This window comes from Lissotriton helveticus, chromosome 2_2 (assembly GCF_964261635.1).
Source record: "Lissotriton helveticus chromosome 2_2, aLisHel1.1, whole genome shotgun sequence".
Classification (NCBI taxonomy): Eukaryota; Metazoa; Chordata; class Amphibia; order Caudata; family Salamandridae; genus Lissotriton; species Lissotriton helveticus.
This window is the reverse complement of record NC_136060.1, coordinates 494,662,716-494,681,299: the sequence shown is the minus strand read 5'-3', so window position 1 is coordinate 494,681,299 and position 18,584 is coordinate 494,662,716. Positions and strand designations below refer to the sequence as shown.

General features: G+C 45.4%; 2 protein-coding genes across 5 annotated transcripts in view; one reads left to right on the top strand and one right to left on the bottom strand.

The window, feature by feature from the left end:
• The window catches only part of LOC144821567 (matrix metalloproteinase-21-like), a 413,645-nt gene extending 407,350 nt beyond the window's left edge, over positions 1–6,295 (top strand). The window contains exon 8 of the mRNA XM_078678754.1: positions 1,408–6,295. Coding sequence (XP_078534880.1) covers positions 1,408–1,731 — 324 coding nt within the window. The 3' untranslated portion in view covers positions 1,732–6,295. The remainder of the gene's footprint in view (positions 1–1,407) is intronic.
• The window catches only part of LOC144821568 (E3 ubiquitin-protein ligase TRIM39-like), a 1,056,022-nt gene that overhangs the window by 875,811 nt on the left and 161,627 nt on the right, over positions 1–18,584 (bottom strand). The gene's annotated exons all lie outside the window — the stretch shown is intronic.

The following is an 18,584-nucleotide window of genomic DNA, read 5'->3' as shown; positions in this document are numbered from 1 at the left end:
TGAAGCAAAGGAAAGGTTTAGGGACTGGCAGGTGGGTGCACTTGGCCAAATCGACATGGCAGTCACAGACTGCACACAGGCCTTGCAATGGCAGGCCTGAGGCACACTTTATAAGCGGCTTCTGTGGGTGGCACAACCAGTGCTGCAAGCCCACCAGCAGCATTTAATGTATAAGCCCTGGGCACACATGATGCACTGTACTAGGGTCTGACAAGTAAATCAAATAACCCAATCATGGAGTCACTAATTAGTACTTCATTTTAACATAGGGAGCACTTGCACTGTAGCACTGTGCCCAAAAGCATATAACCAGCAAAAACATCAAAACAGAGGCAATCTGTCAAAATGGAAGGGAGACTCACGCCAATGATGCCAGGTCTAACAAGCACCAAGGTAATAACAAATCAGGGAAAATATGCTGGAAGCTTAGAAAAGACGAGTGCAAATGGGGGGGCGTCATGCAGGTTTCAGCACGCTTGCGGGGCGGATAACCCCCTGATCGTGGAACCGTAGGTAGCGTGGTGAAAGGAACACAAGAAATGTAGTAAAGAAAAGAGAAAATTACTAAAAGGTAGAGGGACGGCTCACACAGTGTCCTTGGGATGCCGCACGGCATAGGCACTGAGGGAGCCAAGGGCGGCCTACCGCCAGGTAAAAGAGTAAATGTGATGCTCCTGCAGTACCCTTGGGATGCCTCACAGTAGGGTTACTGAGGGAGCAAAATGGAAGGACTCAGCCTCATAATAGATAGAGTAGATACTCAAGCAAGGTACTTGGGATGCCACACATCGGGGACCCCCAGGGGGCAGTGAGAGCCTATGAAAGGGCAGTGCAAGCGGGACAGCACTTGCAGCCCAGGCAGATCCCTGATTGGATTCCAAGTTGAAGCCATGACCCGGTTAACAGAGGCCCAGACAGGTGGCCCCTCCAGTCCCCAGAACTTGAGAAGCCTGGGTCCGCACAGCAACAAAAAGAACTGCAAAGTAAAGGAAGGATATTCTCGAGAAAGATTAAGAATAGGAAAACCATGAATTTGCAAAATTATAAACATGTTCTGTTAAATAAACTGCAAAACTTTTTAACACCAAAGCACCTTCACTGGTTTGATTTGATGGTCATGAGGGCTGTAGTTGTCAAAACAGGGGGGGGGGGGGGACAATTCGCCTCCCGGAACGGGTTTGGGTTATATCGTCTGAAAGGTTATTGCGTTATTTTGTTTAAGAAGAAATTATCTTATATTGAACGAGAAGTTATTATGTCACAACATAAGGGAAGGAATTGTATACACCTTTCAGGAAGGACTTTACGTAAAAGTAAACAGGGCAATCAAACTAAACATTGTAAACCATTTTCCCATTTTGCCCAAAAATTCTATGTTGATTATTCTTTTTCTTTCTTCGCTACTAGGTTACTGCATTCAATGTGGAAACAAACCAGGTCGTTCCCGGCTACCCAAAGCGGATTACAGATGAATTTCCAGCTGTGATTCCCAACAACCACCCTTTAGGAAACCTGGACGCTGCCTACTTCTCCTTCACACATCAGAACATTTTCTTCATCAAAGACACGTATGTTTGGAAGATGGTTAATGACAATGATCTGAAAGAAAACGCCACCCTTCCACTCCATGGCCTTTTCCAGGGATGCCCAATCAGCGAGCAGTGGTATGACATCTGCGACGTTCATCCGTCCATGCTGTCCATGCCGAAGAGAGAGCCTGCCTGGTCCTGATGCCACTCCACCAGACGAAGAGCTCTGCGTCACTGTTCATCATTACTACTAGAAGCAGACAACCTCGGAGTGTCGGCGCTAAACACGTCACCAGCATCACATTTCTTTCCATGGATCCATCTCACCTGCACAGCCATGGGCGAGGAATGCTGGGTGGAACTGAGAAGCGAACTGGAGTCGCACGAAAAAAATCACTTCAAAACCAACTCGATTGAGGCCATCTCCTCAAAGCCTTCAAAAGAAACATGAAAGCAAAGACAGTAATGCCTCAAGAGGAAAAGAAGGGAGCCCCGGAGTACATTTTATGTGCACCTCGAGAGGGGGCAGAACTTTTTTCTGTCACAATTACCGGTCATAAGCACTCCGGTTAAGAAAGTGTATTCACAAAAAAATCTCCCAAGCTTTGGTGACGTCTTACAAAATGTTTGGAGATCACGAACGTCCCACAGGGTTATCAAGCAGATTGAATGGCTGAACCATACAGACCAAAGCATTTAAGGAATATCATTTCTATAGTTATTAACGTATCTATAGCGCTTGAGGAGGTATTTTTGGAATATTGTTTGGCTAATAGATTGATATTGCTGCTCTCATGATACAGAATAACAGGTTAAGCAAGGAAGTCACAGGGTTCTAAACTACTTCAACCATGTCCGAGGCCTACAGTTACATGCTTAACGAGCATTGACAAAGTCAATATATCTGGCTTTTTTTTAAAGTGATTTAAGTGCTTGTTCGGTGACTGAAAACGTAACGTTTTTGGTTGGTTACGGGTGAATGTGAGAGTCAATAGTTCGAAAAATGGCGAGATGAGCAAGTTCAAGGATGAATGGTTGTAGGGTCGCACGGGAGCATAAATGGGTGAGTGAGTGTATGTATGGCTGATTGGGTAAGTTGGAGAGCAAGTGTATGAAACAGTGAACGAATTCATGAATGTGAGGAGTTAGACATGGTCAAATAAAGTATTTTGTGATTTGCCATCAACAAAGTAAAGTGCAAGGAGTCCCTGTTCATCAATCCATAAATCAGCAATGAAAGTTATAAAAATTAATGTCTGATAAATGTGGGCGAATGTTTACTGGCAGCAGAGTATTTTCTAAAATTGCTGCGACGTTCACACAAAGAAGCGAGGCTACCTACATCTGAGGTATTCTTAATCCTAAAAATAACGCAGAGAAAACGTCACAGATCGTGGCTTCTATCATCTATGTCCATGAGTATGCAAGCATTTAGAATTCAGCAGTGAATGCATTCTTTTTTTTTTATTTCAAAGTTTTTATTTCGTTTTTTTTTACAAACAAATACAATCGCATTTCAGTCGTGGGGTTAGCCAAACGTAGTATGTATGCGTTGGTTTACAGGTACTTGAAGGTAAGATATATGTTTTCGCTAATCCCCTCTACATGGACTTGCTGGGAAATTAGGCAAAGGCTGATAGAAAGAGAGAAACAGGAAATAAAGAGGTGAAAGGGAGATATGAGAGGTTCTGTGGCACTGAGTCTAATAGGGGTTTAGTCATGTGACAAACCCCATAAACCCTAATCCCGTTGCGTGTATGTGTGTTAACTGAGTAAAAATGCCAGACACAGCTAGTAAATGCTAATCAAAACGCAGCTTTCATTGTGTCAAGTATTTAGGCAATTCCTCAGAACATGCCATGGCAGTTAAAACATTTGTATAAATATAGCCTTATAGCCCGCTGCCAGGGCTATACTGGTTGTTAACGGTCATTGTTAGCCCTGAGCTATTTCTTTCTCTTCAATGGAGCTCCCAACATTTCAAAATGAAATCACTGCGGATACCTTTGTATTTCGGATACCAGGCTGGACGTGCTCTTTCAACACAAAAATCGTTGTGTGTCCTTAAAAGAAGGGTTTACTGGAGGAGCTGCCCTGCACTTGAGTAAACTAAAGCTATGGATGGAGTTCTTGAATTAATGTCAGCCAGTGGCAAATACTCGGGCCGTAGCCACCTCAGTTTAGACTCAGTCATAAGCAAATATGAGCTAAATAACAGATTGGGATGGGGCTTTGAGTAATTACCAAGGGCTGACATTTACTCAAGCATTTCACTGAACACTTTTTTCTATACTTCAGTGCAACACCCTGTGTGCGATGAGTATTCCCAGATGTGGGTCCCAGCTCTCTGTGCCACTGGCACCAAGCCACACCAGACTGAGGTGCCCTCATCAGGTCGAAAGCGGTCTTGGGTTGCTTGTGTACTGTGAAGTCCAGGCCAGGCAATTAGGGCTGCATAGTGCCTATTGGAGTAGGGTCAAGAATGATGTGCCTATGGCTCGGTCCAAACTGAGGTGGCATAGTGTGGAAAATAACAATCGTCTGTGACACCGTCGCGAATAATTACCAGTGGCTGACATAAATTCAAGCACTTCACCCATCACTTTTTTGTGTACGTCAGTGTGACGTCCTATTCATGGCGGAAGCAGTCTTGGGTTGCTTGGGTTCTGGTTCAGGAAAGTTTTAGCATAGCAGTTTGGGCTGGACTATTCTTACTGGAGCAGTGCCAAGTCTGATTAAGCATATTGCTGGATCCAAGCTTAGACGGTATGATGGGCAAAAAACGATGGCCTTAGATGAGGCTATGAGTAATTACCAGTGGCTCAGATTAATTCAAGTATTTTATCTATCAAATCTTCAATGCTTTTTAAAAAAAAAAATTATTGGCACATACCGATATCATATACCTTCCAATCAAGTGAAACATCATAATAAGAAGGGGAGAAGAAAGAGGGAAGATGAGAGAAATAGAAAGAGAGCAAAGGGAAGGAGTGCAGAACAAAAGGGATAGCACTTTTGGCAATCTCATAATACACAAGTATTGAAATTAGCCACGAGGCTGGGCAGCAAAACAAAAAAGAAGGATACGGGCTGTGCCATATATACACACTTGTATTTGGAAAAAGGGACATGTCCTAATTCATCATGGGTGTGCTCATAGAGGAGCTGGGAGTCCAGACTCTGGGCTCTGTGCATTTATAGGGAAGTAGTTCTATTTGGCTGTCTAGGAGTAGGCTCCTTCGCGAGTTAAGTACAGTAGGAGTGGTTCCCATATGTCTTTGGGTCAGGAGGCTGGAGGCATCTGCTCCCAGTATGCGGCAAGTTGTTCTAGGCACACAAGACATGCAGAGCTGTGCAAGATGTACAGCACTGACAAACTAAATTCTAAACTACTATTTATCTGCAGCCTGAAAAAAACATTCAAGGTGCAAATGAACAGGTCATGCTGTAGTCTCCACCGGGCCAAATAGTGGCCCAGTAATGCCTGCAACTGAAAGTGAAACCAGGCATATCAGAAAAATACTGGTGACAACTGCATTTGTGGATGGTGCTCAGCGTCACCGGGTGGCTAAGGCAAAGTATTAACAAGCACGAGTTCCAGATTACCAAATAGGCAAAGTAGGCACCGGATTTTGGGCTCCACACCTTTTAGGGGCCCTTTGACAACGGATCAAAATAATATTGATATGATCTTGAAAGAAAATTACAATCCAGATTTCTTAAATATTGTTTCCAAAAGAAAGAAAAAAAATTATTCAACTCAAAAAAGGACAACTTTACATTAAAGACGCGATAAAAGAGTTGTATAAAAGAGTTCGCAACTCTTTAATAACCAATGGCGTCAAATAAGCTCTTTAAAACTTCAGTCGATAATCTCAGTGTTTGGAAATCTTAACTTATGTTCCTAAATAAAGAAATCCAATAAAAAAAAATACCTTTTCAATAAACAATGTAAAGTAAAGAAAAGTGGTTTGCTTGATGTGGGGCATTTGAAATGTGGGAATTGTGAATTAGAAACCCAATGGGGTGATTTAGACTCCCATTCCTTGCACGAGCATCAGGTATGACTGCGGCCCCAGGTGACTGAGTGGGCCCCAGCGCGGAACTGCAGCACACACTTCTTACAAATGGGTTAAACTCCTGTAGCAAAACCTTTCAATGGCAATTTACTCCTACTAATTCAGTATAAAAGTCTTTCCTTTAACAATGACGAGGAGCAGGTAGCTGCTTGGATCTGCAATGTCTGACTGTGAGTATAGTACTCACTGATTAAGTATTAACTGGAACATATTTATTTTAAATTCTAGATTATATTTATGGCCTGTAATCTGCAATTGTTTGTTTGATGTATATTGGTGTCGTAAAGGTCCTTCTTTGCGACAATAACAATTGGTTCTTCAAAACTTGGGCTCAAGTGCATCACCCCTTCTCTAGTCTCTTCTGTAATATGAATCTTTAAATAGAGGACCTGTTGGTGGTTATCCTGAGAACCACTGAAATGAATGTTCTTTCCTGAGCCAAAAAAGTTGACAGCAGGGCTTACCAAAGTCGAGGGTTGGTAACTACTCAACGAATAAAATGTGTTGCCCATTCACATTAACAATTATATCTCTGTTGCATATTGTATTAATATATTTTTTAAATTATTTAAAGACCATTTTGATAATTAATTTTTTTTCTATTTACTATTGCATTTGTTTGACAAATGGCAACAGTGGCCTTTGCTGGACCACTACTTTTGCCAGAATAAAGAAACTTTTATTGTAACACGAACACTGTCTGTGTATACTTTTACCAGTCCCACGGTCACAATGTGATGGCATGCAACCATTTGTGGGGGGCAGAGGGTATACTGAAGACAGTGCATGTCTGTTTACAAACACATTCAAATCATTCTATAAATCAGTTGGTGGTGCGGTCTTTCTCCTATTCCAACAAGTGCAAGCTGATCGATGGAACAATGAAACGAATCTCAGTCACTGGCGATCGACTTGGGCCACCTTCCAAGTCCACTGTTTGTTGCCCACCATGTCACTCTAGGCAGAGGCCCGTCTTATGCAAATCAGTACTGACCCTGCTCCTCACGGGAAGTCTGACCCGAATTTCCAGTTGTGGCCCCTTCAGAAGGGAGCGCAAGCAGCCCCAAACCGGTACCAGCCTATCTGGGCCTCGTCAGTAGGACGCACCTCCAGTCTTACACTACACTAATCAGTCAGTAGGATGCAACACCAGTCTCTCAGTTCAGCAAAGGTCTTCAAACTATGGGGCGCGCCCGCCTGGGAGGGCGTGGATGGGTTCCCAGGGGGGCGCAAATGCCTCTGCAAAGACATGTAAATGAAGATGGCCTGGAAGTACAGCGCGCATTTGCTGCATTTCCAGGCTGTCTTCATTTACTCACTGCCATTGAAGTCAAAACTGTGATCGGAGTGCCTTGGGGTCAGAGGTCACTGAGTGTGCTGGCAGGGTTAACGATGTTGCTAAAAACAAAGTCTTCGTTTTGTGTAGTCACAGTAATTTAAGTGCATTATGCTATATGTGGGTATTAAACTAGTACTTATGAAGGGAAATATGCCAGGACAGTGTTTGACAAGTGTAAAAATGGCAAAATAATACACTAATGCAATCACAAAATGTTCAGCATTATTTAGCACAAGTCGTCTTTGCTTGCTGCAAAATGTTGTTAGCCCTGCTGCATAATTTGGCCTTCTCCTGCCACATAATTCCAGTGTTCCTGTTTATAGTGGTATGACTTCCAAGTCTGTGGCACAAAGCACTGTAAATATGTAAGTCATTATTTTCAAATAGTACTTCACATAGTCTGAGCTAGGCTGCTGCAAACTGATGCAGTGTTTGAGATAAAACAAGTTTTTACAATATATAGTTTTTAGTAATAAGTAATCCGACTGTATCTAATGCAGAAATTTTTATGTGTCTCCATTATTCCAGAGCTCCACTGATAACACCCCAACATTATATCTCAAACAGAATAAATAATTGCCACCATGAAGCTTTAAGCAGAGCTACTGGAATTATTCAGCAGAGAGGACCACATTATGCAGCATGGTTGAATAAGTTATTTAGCAAGAAAAGATCAATTATGCGGCACAATGCCACACATTTTGTCGCTAGCATTAATTCATTATTTTGACATTTTAACTCATGGTTATGCTGTTAGGAAAAATATTTCACCTCATTAGTACCAGTTCAACACCCAAATACAGCAATAAGCAGCTACAAGATTACCAGTCAATCTTTGCAAAAGGCCTTGCACTGCTCCGGAACACTTTGTCACGTTTTAAGTAACTTTTGTTCCATTTGAGCTGGAATCAATTTTTTGGGGGTCTTAATTCTGCAGATTATGCAGCAGATGATGGATTATGTAGCAAATGCGGTAAACTCATAATTAGGTGGAAAACGTTGCAGCTCATAAACTCATAATTCCAGTGGCTCAATCAATTAAGGCTGGCTTCTTCTTTAACTTTCTGCTCTACCACCACACCCTTCACTTTCAGGCGGAGGCACCTCAAGTCAGCATTAACTGTTCAGAAACAGTTTTTATTGTGATAGCTAATTCCATGGGGGCAAGGGGGCAGGTAGAAGGTCAGCAGGGTTCCATTCAGATGTAGAGCCCTACTCCGCTCGATCCCTGTGGCCTCACAGTAATGGTAAAGGAGACCGAGGAAAGGAGCGAGATTCATGAGTGTTGTCAAATAGAAGGCCCAGAATAGAGAGCACTGTATGGGGATTCATGTTTTTGTTTACAAATGGCCAGAGACAGCTTCTTCAGAGCGATACCCCAAAGAAAAGGCAATATATGTCCTTTTCTTTTTTCTTTTTAAAGGGCCATTCATCAGTGCAGCAGATACTGCTGCCAGGTGTGTAAGTGGCCACTCTTGGTTATCATTAATGAAGCAAATGCAGAAAAGCTGTGGCCCAGGGGTTTGAGAGGCCCACTGCTTCACAATTAGGACTATCTACCTTTAACCCCTTGCGTGCGTCGGACGGCCGGCGGCCGTCCGACGTCACGGTGGGCGTGTGCGGACGACGGCCGGGGGCCGTCCGAACCACGCCCAGGCTATAAATCACCCGCACCGCGGCGGAATTTCCGCCGCGGTGAAAGGGTTAAAAAAAGGGGCATGGGAGATTGTTTTCCTTTCTAGCATTATGACCGAGGGCACCCTTGCAGAAGAAAGGGATACAACATAGGAGCTCTTTTTTTCCGAACGGGACAGAGAGCCTGTTTCAAGATTGGAGTGATGGTAAGCCATGATGGGGAAGAGGTGAAAGATGCAGAGGAGATAACCTGCTACTCAGGATTGCAGTTATCATTAGTACAGTAGGTGTAGTTGCATTGGGATCCAAGGGTGGAGGGGCTCACAAACAAACCCAATTCTGGGGAGCAGTTTTTGGGACAATACATGTTTTCATTTGATGCATTTGCTGTTTTATAAGTCTCAGTCAGTGTGGTTTATGGACTATAGAAAAAGTACTGCTCAAAGGGATAAGTTACTTACCTGTAATCCTAGTTCTCTTCCAGGGGCATCCTCATCAAAGTCATAAGCACTGAATATTCCCGCCCACGTGCGGGGACCCCGGAAATAATATACAAATATATATGTAAATCACATTTAAATAGCTCCACATATATGCATGCACATATATCATTTTTACTCACACCAATGCAGCCTCAAAACTGAGGCCAAACAATGTAAATACTCATACAGGCACTGAATTAGCAATGAAACAAAAACACATTAGGTCAAATAGCCCTTGAACTCTGTCTTTTAATGAGCAAAAAACTCATAAATCCTGAAAATTGCTAATCAATAGACATTGTTAGCCCACGGTAAAGCAATAACATAGAAAATGAAAGCGTTTTCAACAAAAACTGGCACTGTGCCTTTAAGGCAGCCATGACCCCTGGCTTCCCATCATGCCTCAGGGGTGACAGTTAGGTCAGTTGTTCTTTGCATAACCCTGAAGTTAGGGCTCAACAATAAACCATAAACACGTTGGCAATTTCTCATTTACCTGAGGAGGCGGGTGGGTTGCTTATGACTTTGATGAGGATACCCCTGGAAGAGAACTAGGATTACAGGTAAGTAACTTATCCTTCTATTCCAGGGGATCCTCATCAATTGTCATAAGCACTGAATAGAATAGCAAGCCCATCAACCACCTACAGGTAAATGAGAAAACATATGACCCAACCAGAAATTGCAACAGCCTAAATTCAGCTGTTAAACAGATTCCGCAAGGAGGCCTGGCCTACCTGGGTATCTTCTCTAGTGTCTGAATCCAAACAGTAATGTCGGGTAAATGTATGGACGTACCTCAAGGTCGCCGCCTTACAAATCTCAGACATGGGCATATTATGAAGAAACGCTGCAGTAGCCGCCTTCCCTCTGGTGGAATGTGCTTTGGGAGAAAACCCCAGGGTCTTCTGCGCCAATTGATAGGCAAGTTTGATACACAAAACAATCCACCGTGAGATGGAACGTTTCGAGGCTGCATAACCTGTTCTGATGGATCCATAGTTGACAAATAGTTGATCAGACTTACGTATATCTTTGGACTTATCAAGATAAAATGACAGAACTCTTTTCAGGTCCAAAGAATGCAAAGCCCTCTCAGCTGTGTGGAGGGATTGGGGAAAAAGGTGGGTAGATAGATGGTTTGGTTTACATGAAAATCTGACACCACCTTTGGAAGAAAAGAAGGATGTGTTCTCAACACTACTCTATTCCGATGGAACACTGTGTAAGGCTCTTTGGCACAGAGAGCTTGAATTTCGCTCACCCGCGATCTGACGTGATTGCTACCAAGAAAGCAGCCTTCCACGAAATATGTTGTAAAGTTGCTTTATGAATGGGTTCAAAAGGTGGACCCATCAATTTTGATAGCACCAGGTTCAACTCCCAAGGGGGTGACGGAGGTCGGACTGGGGGATAGACCTTTTATAACCCTTGCAGAAAATCCTTCACCGCTTGCAACTGGAAAAAAGAAGGTCGGGAAGGTGACCACCTATAAGCTGTTATGGCAGCACTTTAATAGAATTAAAACTCAACCCTACTTTAGGCAGATACAATAAATAAGGAAGCATGACTTCTTCCTGACCCTTGATAGGTTGGCAACTGTTCTGCATACACCATAAGTAGAAGCGCTTCCACTTGCATGCGTAAGAATGTCTTGTGGAAGGACGTCTTGCCTCTTTCAAGATAGACATGCAGTCTCGCGACAGTCCTAGGTGGCCGTACTGTATGACCTCAGGAGCCCTGCTGCCAAGCTCAGCGACGGAAGGTTGGGATGATGTATCCTCCCGTTCATTGTGGAGAGCAGGTTTGGTCTGCAAGGCAGCTTCCTGTGCGGGGTCACTGACAGATGTAGAAGGTCCGTGTACCACCATTGTCTCGGCCAATCGGGGGCAATGAGATCATCGTTGTGCACAAGTTCATCAACTTGCTCACCACCTTCGGGATCAGCGGAAGGGGTGGAAAGGCGTACACAAATTCCCCTGACCAGTTTATCAAAAGCGATACAAATGGGGATGATGGACGGAGCGTTTGAGCAAATCAAACACTCACCCCCAGTCAACTGATCTGGGTTTAATCCATCACCATTCTTTAGCCCACTCAGCCACCCCATTTCAGACATGGCTATATGCAAATCAGTCTGACCCTGTGCCTCATGGGAACAGTCCAGCCCGAACGGCCAAGCCATGTCTTCCATGGACCGGAAACAAGCATCCTGGGACCGGTTTCGGATTTATAATCCTCATCAGCCAGGCTATCTTGAATCCAGTGGCCAAGTGAGCAAGGGACTCACGTCTGAGCATACCCCACCACACTTAGGGCGAACAAAGCGATACAAAAGGGGATGATGGACGGAGCGTTTGAGCAGATTTCTGCTGCCCCTGCTGGTTCTGACCCTTCTGCCATTGAGGGGTTTCAACCCTCTGCTTGGAAGAGCCTTTATTGTAGGGGCAAAACCTTCGTCAAAACTCTTTTTTTTTTTTCAAGCCCCACGGCTTTAAGAGTGTCCAATTCTGCTTTCATCCGCTGTATCTCTTCATCCATACTTGCCCCAAACAACGATGTTCTTGAGAACGGCAAGTTCAAGACAAGGGATTGAGCTTCAGGTTTCAATGCAGGAAGACGCGGCCAGGAAGACCTTCTTGCACACACTCCGTGAGCATAGCCATGCGCTGAGAGGGTTGCACCGTCCGCTGCAGCGCTAATTATTTGGTTGGAGACTTGGCTGCCCTCTAAGAGAATCTCTTCAAAATCTTTCCTATCCTCCTGCGGCAGTTTTTCGACGAACCGCTGCATAGATTCCCACATGGACCTATCATAACGTCCCAGTAACGCTTCCGCATTGGACACTTTTAGGAGAGAGGCTGAGGTGTTGCAGACCCTCCTTCCCCATGAATCCTGCGACTTGCTCTCCTTATCAGGAGGTACCGTGGACAAGGAAGCTACAGCATGGGATTTTCTTGCCGCTGCAATGATTACCGAGTCTGGTGGCGGATCGGCTCTGAGGAAGAGTGGATCCTCCTCTGGCGAGCGGTATTTCTTGAAAATCCGCGCTGGAGCGGCCTTAATTGTCGCTGGAGTGAGGAACACCTCCATGACCAGTTAAATAATATCTGGAACCAAGGGTAGCAGGGGTTTGGGCGCAGACCTGTGATGTAAAGTCTCGAAAATAACCCAGGTCTTGGTCTGTTGCGTTGTCATGGGGACTCCTAACTTAAGAGCCCCTCTGCCCAAGATGTCCTGGAAGGTAAAAATGTCATCCACAGGGGATATTCTGGATGGAGGACTGTCCTTTAGGGTAGGAGAGTAATCCCTATGAGATCGAGTAGGGGAAGAGGAAGTAGTGGGAGATCTGCGATCCCTTCTTCTGCTCCTAAACCTTAACCTCCGTCTGCTGGAGCACATCCGGGTGCGTGATCGTTCTCTGGGCCTGGAAACTGGCCTGTCTCGATCTGCTGCCAGCCTTGCCGCGGTTTCTTTGTCTGGCGCCCAGTGATGAAGAGGCCTGTACCATCTCGGTGACAATCTAATGGAGGGCGACTTCCTAGTATCTCTCCTCACAGGCAAACTTGCTGGAGGGGGTGATCTCTGTTCATGCGTCGAACGAGCAGGTGAGTGCCTGGACCACTCACTGTCGGAGGAATATATCGATTCAGAAAAGGGGGGTGGTGATGAACAGAGTGTCTGAATTAAGCAGACCACTCTTACCCAGTCCAAAGATCAGGGCTTGATCCATCACCGTTATTTAGCTCACTGCCCCATCCCAGCTCAGGAATATATCACCACATTTAGTGACCTGTTCCGGTGAGAGGAGTGCGAGCCTGAAGATGATGATGAAAGGCTCACTGGAGGCAAATTCTCTCTGGAAAGGCTTCTAGAGCGGGATCTTGAGCGACTCATTGTCTTTCTCCTAGCAGGAAGACTCCTGCTCCCAGAAGAATTCTCTGAGGTCAACTCTCCCCTGTCGTCAACGCCGTCTGCGGAGATCTCTGCTGCGACGCTGTTTTGTGACCTGGTGACGGAGCTGATAAACTCGACGTCGCTGCTTTCTGCGTTGATGAGGGCCTCGACGCTGATGAAGGGGACTGCGCAGAGGCCTGAACTTCTCCTTGCGCCGATCTATGACTCAAAGTCGAACGTGGAGAGACATGCCTCGACGTCGGGCTTCGGTGACAATGATCCGACTACTTATGACTCGACGTCGATGCTTTGACGCCGACAGAGGATGTCTTGTCGGTGGTGCGCCGTCGAAGGAGACTGCCTCGACGTCAAGCGCCGTTGGTGAGGCGACGACGGGGTGTGTCTCGACGTCAAGCGGTGGAGGTGAGGCGATGATAGAGTAGGCCTCGACGTCGAGCGTCGATGATGGGACGCCGACGGAGAATACCTCGACGTCGAGCGTCGATGATGGGACGCTGACGGAGTGTGCCTCGACGTCGAGCATCGATGTTCAGACGCCGACGGAGTAATCCTCGACGTCGGACAGTCCTGGCTAGGCGTCGACGGAGGAAGCTTTGCCGTCGATGGGTTGTGATGTTGCATCGACGACGGCTGTCTCGATGTTGAGCTCCTATGCATCAACGGAGACCTCTCCCTCGAACGCTGAACGTCGCCTGGTTGACGTCGGCGGAGGTACCTTGGATTTCGGCGTTGAAGTCTTCATCGCCGATAGAAGGTGACTTGTCTTCGACGTCGTCTTCGTCGCCGGTAGCTTCGACGCCGAAGGTGAAGAAGTCGGGACTTCTCGACATCGATCGCGCCCGTCGTTTCTTCTGTCTCTTAGGAGACCCACCTCTTTCAGAGAGGCCATACATTCTTTTCATCTCTCTATCCTTGAGGGTTCTCCTAGAAAGATTCTTGCAGTGATCCCAGGAATCTGCTGAGTGTGTCTCAGGGAGACAGAGGATACACACAGGGTGTGTATCAGTCCTGGCCTTCTTCTTCCCACAGGAAGGGCAGGGGTCAATGAGAGAAGGCATTTTTACAAAAAAAAATCTTTTTTGAAAGACAAAAAAGGTAGCACTGACACTCTAATCCAAAAAGACGTCGAGTGAAAGTAAAAATTGAGGAAAATCAGCAATATTTTTTGACAGAAAGTCAAAAAAAGGTAGGAGCTGTTAAACCAGGGTCCCGACTGAAGGAGCCGGAAAGAACAACTGACCTAACTGTCACCCCTGAGGCATGATGGGAAGCCAGGGGTCATGGCTGCCTTAAAGGCACGGTGCCAGTTTTCGTTGAAAATGCTTTCATTTTCTATGTTATTGCTTTACAATGCAGACTGTGGGCTAACAAGGTCTATTGATTAGCAATTTTCAGGATTTATGAGTTTTTTGCTCATTAAAACAGAGTTCAAGGGCTATTTGACCTAATGTGTTTTTTGTTTCATTGCTAATTCAGTGCATGTATGAGTATTTACATTGTTTAGCCTCAGTTTTGGGACTGCATTGGTGTGAGAAAAAAATATATATGTGGAGCTATTTATATGTTATTTACATGCATATTTTTATATTTTTTGCGGGGTCCCCGCACGTGGGTGGGAATATTCAGTGCTTATGGCTATTGATGAGGATCCCCTGGAAGAGAACATCTCATTTGCCACGCCTCCTGCACGCAGCAATGTCCTTCCTGCTCTCCCAATCTGTGCCATAAAGTTTTGGAGGGGGGCCCGACCTCAAAACCTTTTGCTTGGGGGTGGACGGGGGGGGACTCAGAGCAAAAAAGTTTGAAAACCTCTGCATTACAGTGAGCACTTAGGGCAACAACTGCACCAAACAGCCTGGCATCTCGGGCTGCACTGTTCCTACTGACACAAGGTCAAGACTGCTTTGCAAATAGCTGGAGTTGGTATGGTGATAAAGAAACAATCAATGGACTAGATTGGTGTCCATAGTGATCAGGAGTGGCCGAGATCGATTGAAACAGTTTATCCATCACTTTTATGTTTTTTTAACGTGATGCCTCAAATGCAATGGGTCTGCTCAGACGTAGCCTAAACCAGTCTGAGGTTGATGGTCTTCTGTCCAGAGAGGAAATGAACTAGCAGCTGGAGCCTGGATTGCTCCTACTGGAGCAGGGACAAGCCTGGTTTGCATACTGCTGGTAGTCAAAAAGAAATAATAGGACTAGATTTTGGCCCAGATTGAATACCAGTGGCTGAGATTAATTCGAGCAGCAGGGACCTACTGACATAAGGCATAGGTGTGGTTGTTCAACAACCATATGCTGGTGTACTGGCAACCAGGTAGCTGCTTCCGGAGAAGCAATGGCAGAATAATGACCCCGGAGGGATTTTTGTTTTAAGAAAAATCACACATTGGAGGAGCAGTTGTCCATCTATTCTCGTTCGTTTTGCATATTCCTACACAACTGAAATAAGTTTTGTGTAAAGAGCCCGATAGAGGACAGAGAGAAAATTCGAATTCTACATCATAGTGATCTTTATTTAAATCAAAAACAATAGGAAATGAATGCCTGCGATGTGGTCGGGAGATGGGCACCTTCTTGCATACAGTTTGGTCCTGTGGAGTACTGGAGAGATTCTGGACGGGTGTTTGGGATTGTCTGTCTGAAGTATTAGGCTGGGAGCTTCCCCGTACGCCGCAGCTGGGCCTTCTTCATGTAATGGAACAAGTGGGTGGCAATGTTTATAAACTGCATTTACTGCTTCTTGGCCTTACTGTGGCCAAGAGAGATGTGGCTAGAGCCTGGAAGGACCCCAGCCCCCCCCCCAGTGGGAGTCTGGAAAAAGGGTTTAGATTACTGTATGGGACTGGAGCGCCCGGTGTTTGAGGCCCGAGGCTGCCCCAGGAAACACTATAAAATCTGGAAGAGATGGGCAGATTATAGGGGATTGTGGCTGGAGCCGCCAGCGCAACATGATGTGGATGCAGGACAGATGCGCTTTGATCCTGGGTGAGGGAGAGAATACATTGAATGATTTAATAATGTTTTCTTTCATAGGACTGTGTGGACATCGTGCAAAGGGATAGGGTGGGATCCGGGAGTGTGAAGTAACGGGGGGGGGTTGGGAGGTGATAGATTTGTGGTAACTATGCTCCTTTGAATTTTTGTATTGATTGCTTTTCAGTGCATTTTGATTCTATGCTCACAGCTCCTCTGGTGTTCGGAGTATTGTTTTTTTTCTAGCAATCTCTCTCTCAAAGAAAATAATAAAAATCTCGTTCTGAAAAAAAAAACATTAGGAAAAATGTTGTGCTGTGGAGCACTTCATCCACATACTGCTTTGCAAGAGGGCGCCGAATCCATCAAACACAATGCTACAGAGCACCTTCCAATGCTTATCAAAAGTAAAAAATTATTACTCAAAACTACATTGCAGTACCTTAAAGGCTAATGATGCCCAAGCCTTTCTACAATGAGAGGAAAAAAATGAGGCCAGACAGGCTTGGCTTTAGAAGAGTCAGGAAAAAAGGTAGACTGTGCTTTTTAAAGAGGTCTACAGAATTCCAATCCCAGGTTGCCTCTTCAGGTAGTTGGATCTCATTCTGTTCAGTTGAACCAAAATAAAGCTTCCAGTCATTTATCCCACATGGCGAGAAAACAACCAGAGAGACGGGAGGGTAATTGATTACTTTGATAAAGATCAATATGCTGCAGAACCAGGATGAGGAAAAGTGTTCTTCTGATCGGCATCATTTGTACCGGGACTCCATTGCTTTTTCATTGCCATCTTGTGTCAAACACTTCCACATGACCCACCTGGTCGTTTCTGCTGATGCGTGAGGAAAATCTAACTAACAAGACAACAACCATCTTGCAGCCTGCATTTCTGCCCAGGAACTGTCGCACACCCAACCCCCCTGTTCTTTGCAGTTCAACAGAATGCCACGAGACACTCACACCCTGTGCAAATGATTTGTTTTCCATCTCCTGCTCCCAGCCTGGAAACATCCTTGACCAGGTTATCTGGACAATGGGTCTGACTGCTGGGCCTTGATCAGGGTGATTAAACAATAACTTAAAAGACCGGGATTTGGTCAAGCTGAGTGGACAATGACCTGAAAGACCGAGCTTTGATCCAACTGAGTGAACAATGATTTGTGTACCAAGCCTTGACCAGGTCACCCCCACAAACATTGTCTGGATCTGGTTATCAACTGCAAACACTGCCCTGATTGAACAATGAACTAACAGCCAAAAGATCAGAATGAAAAAGTATAAAAGGCTTGTAAGCTGCGGAGTAAAGCAGCAGCCTCCTTTGTCTTGTTTCTGACGAGCTTGGGACTCTGTTCCATAGCCCGCGCTATTTGAATATATCTGGGTTCATCCTGCAGACGAAGGCTCCTGTGTCTCCTTTCACTACGGATGATGGGTATGGAAGATTTGGGCGGTTTCCCCGCCGCCGAGACCCAGTAAGTGGGTTATTCCAGTTCCTCAAGGATTTCAAATCAGTAATCATTTATTCTGCATCACATCGTTATCAATATTCACAAACATTTGCTAGAGTAGCGAAGAAATGTCCATATTCCACGGCTCTGGTCCATAAGGAAAAACAAGCATTTGCAATGCAATCGCTCTCCCCTTCGTGGCTTGATAAGTATTTAGCCAGTCACCACATTTTTGGGAGCTGGCGAACCAGTAGCGGTTCCACCGGGAAGCAGGGAAAGGAAACAGTGCTCTAAAACGGCCATGCTTTTTGTTTATAATAGCCAAATAAAAAATGACATTATGAAATGCAAGGCTGGAACAATGACAAAGGATATGGGTTAAATGTTTGAGTCTGCAGGGAAAAATAATCTGTCAAACCACAGGGGGTCTACCAACCCAGCTCCGATATCTGAAAAACAAAAGAAATGTGTTGGCAACTAAGGTAGAATCAAAAGAACATTAAGCTGAATGTTTAATTGGCATTACAGCGATAAACTCAGAAAGAAAAATGTGACCTCAATGGGTCACAGAAGGAGGTCATAGCTGGACCAAATGAGGCATAAAGGCACTTAGAATCCACTGGGTGGCCTAATGAGGCGCTTCGATAAGATGGAAAAAAACTGCCGGGACCTCCCTACACGCCACCTTCTGTCCGTGCGCATTTAAACATCACTGTACTCATCCTCGTGCCCTGTGCCTGCACCACAAAGATCACAGGTCGTGGCATATGTGTGGCCTGAACACGGCAAACCTTCGAACGCCTCTGAATGGCACTTGAATCCCCGCTGTTCCATCTCCGGGTGTTTTGTGTGCACCTGCATTGTCTTGATACCGACAACCATACCACACGGTAAAGCAACCCAATCGTAGCCACCCCCCTCTATAAACACCCTCACGGTGCATACTCTGATCCCCCTGGTACCCACCCAAGCTCCACCTGGTAAGGACGCAACCTCTCACCTATGGTAGCCACACCCGCTAGTGGCAAGTACCGCAACTCTTGCCCTCCCCCACAGCCAATGCCAGATGTGTCTGAATGCCCAAAGGACATTTGAGAGCCCCCCCCCCCCAAACCCCAGTATCCTACATCCTTATGCACGCTTCTACCCCTCCACTGGCCACCACTATTGTTTAA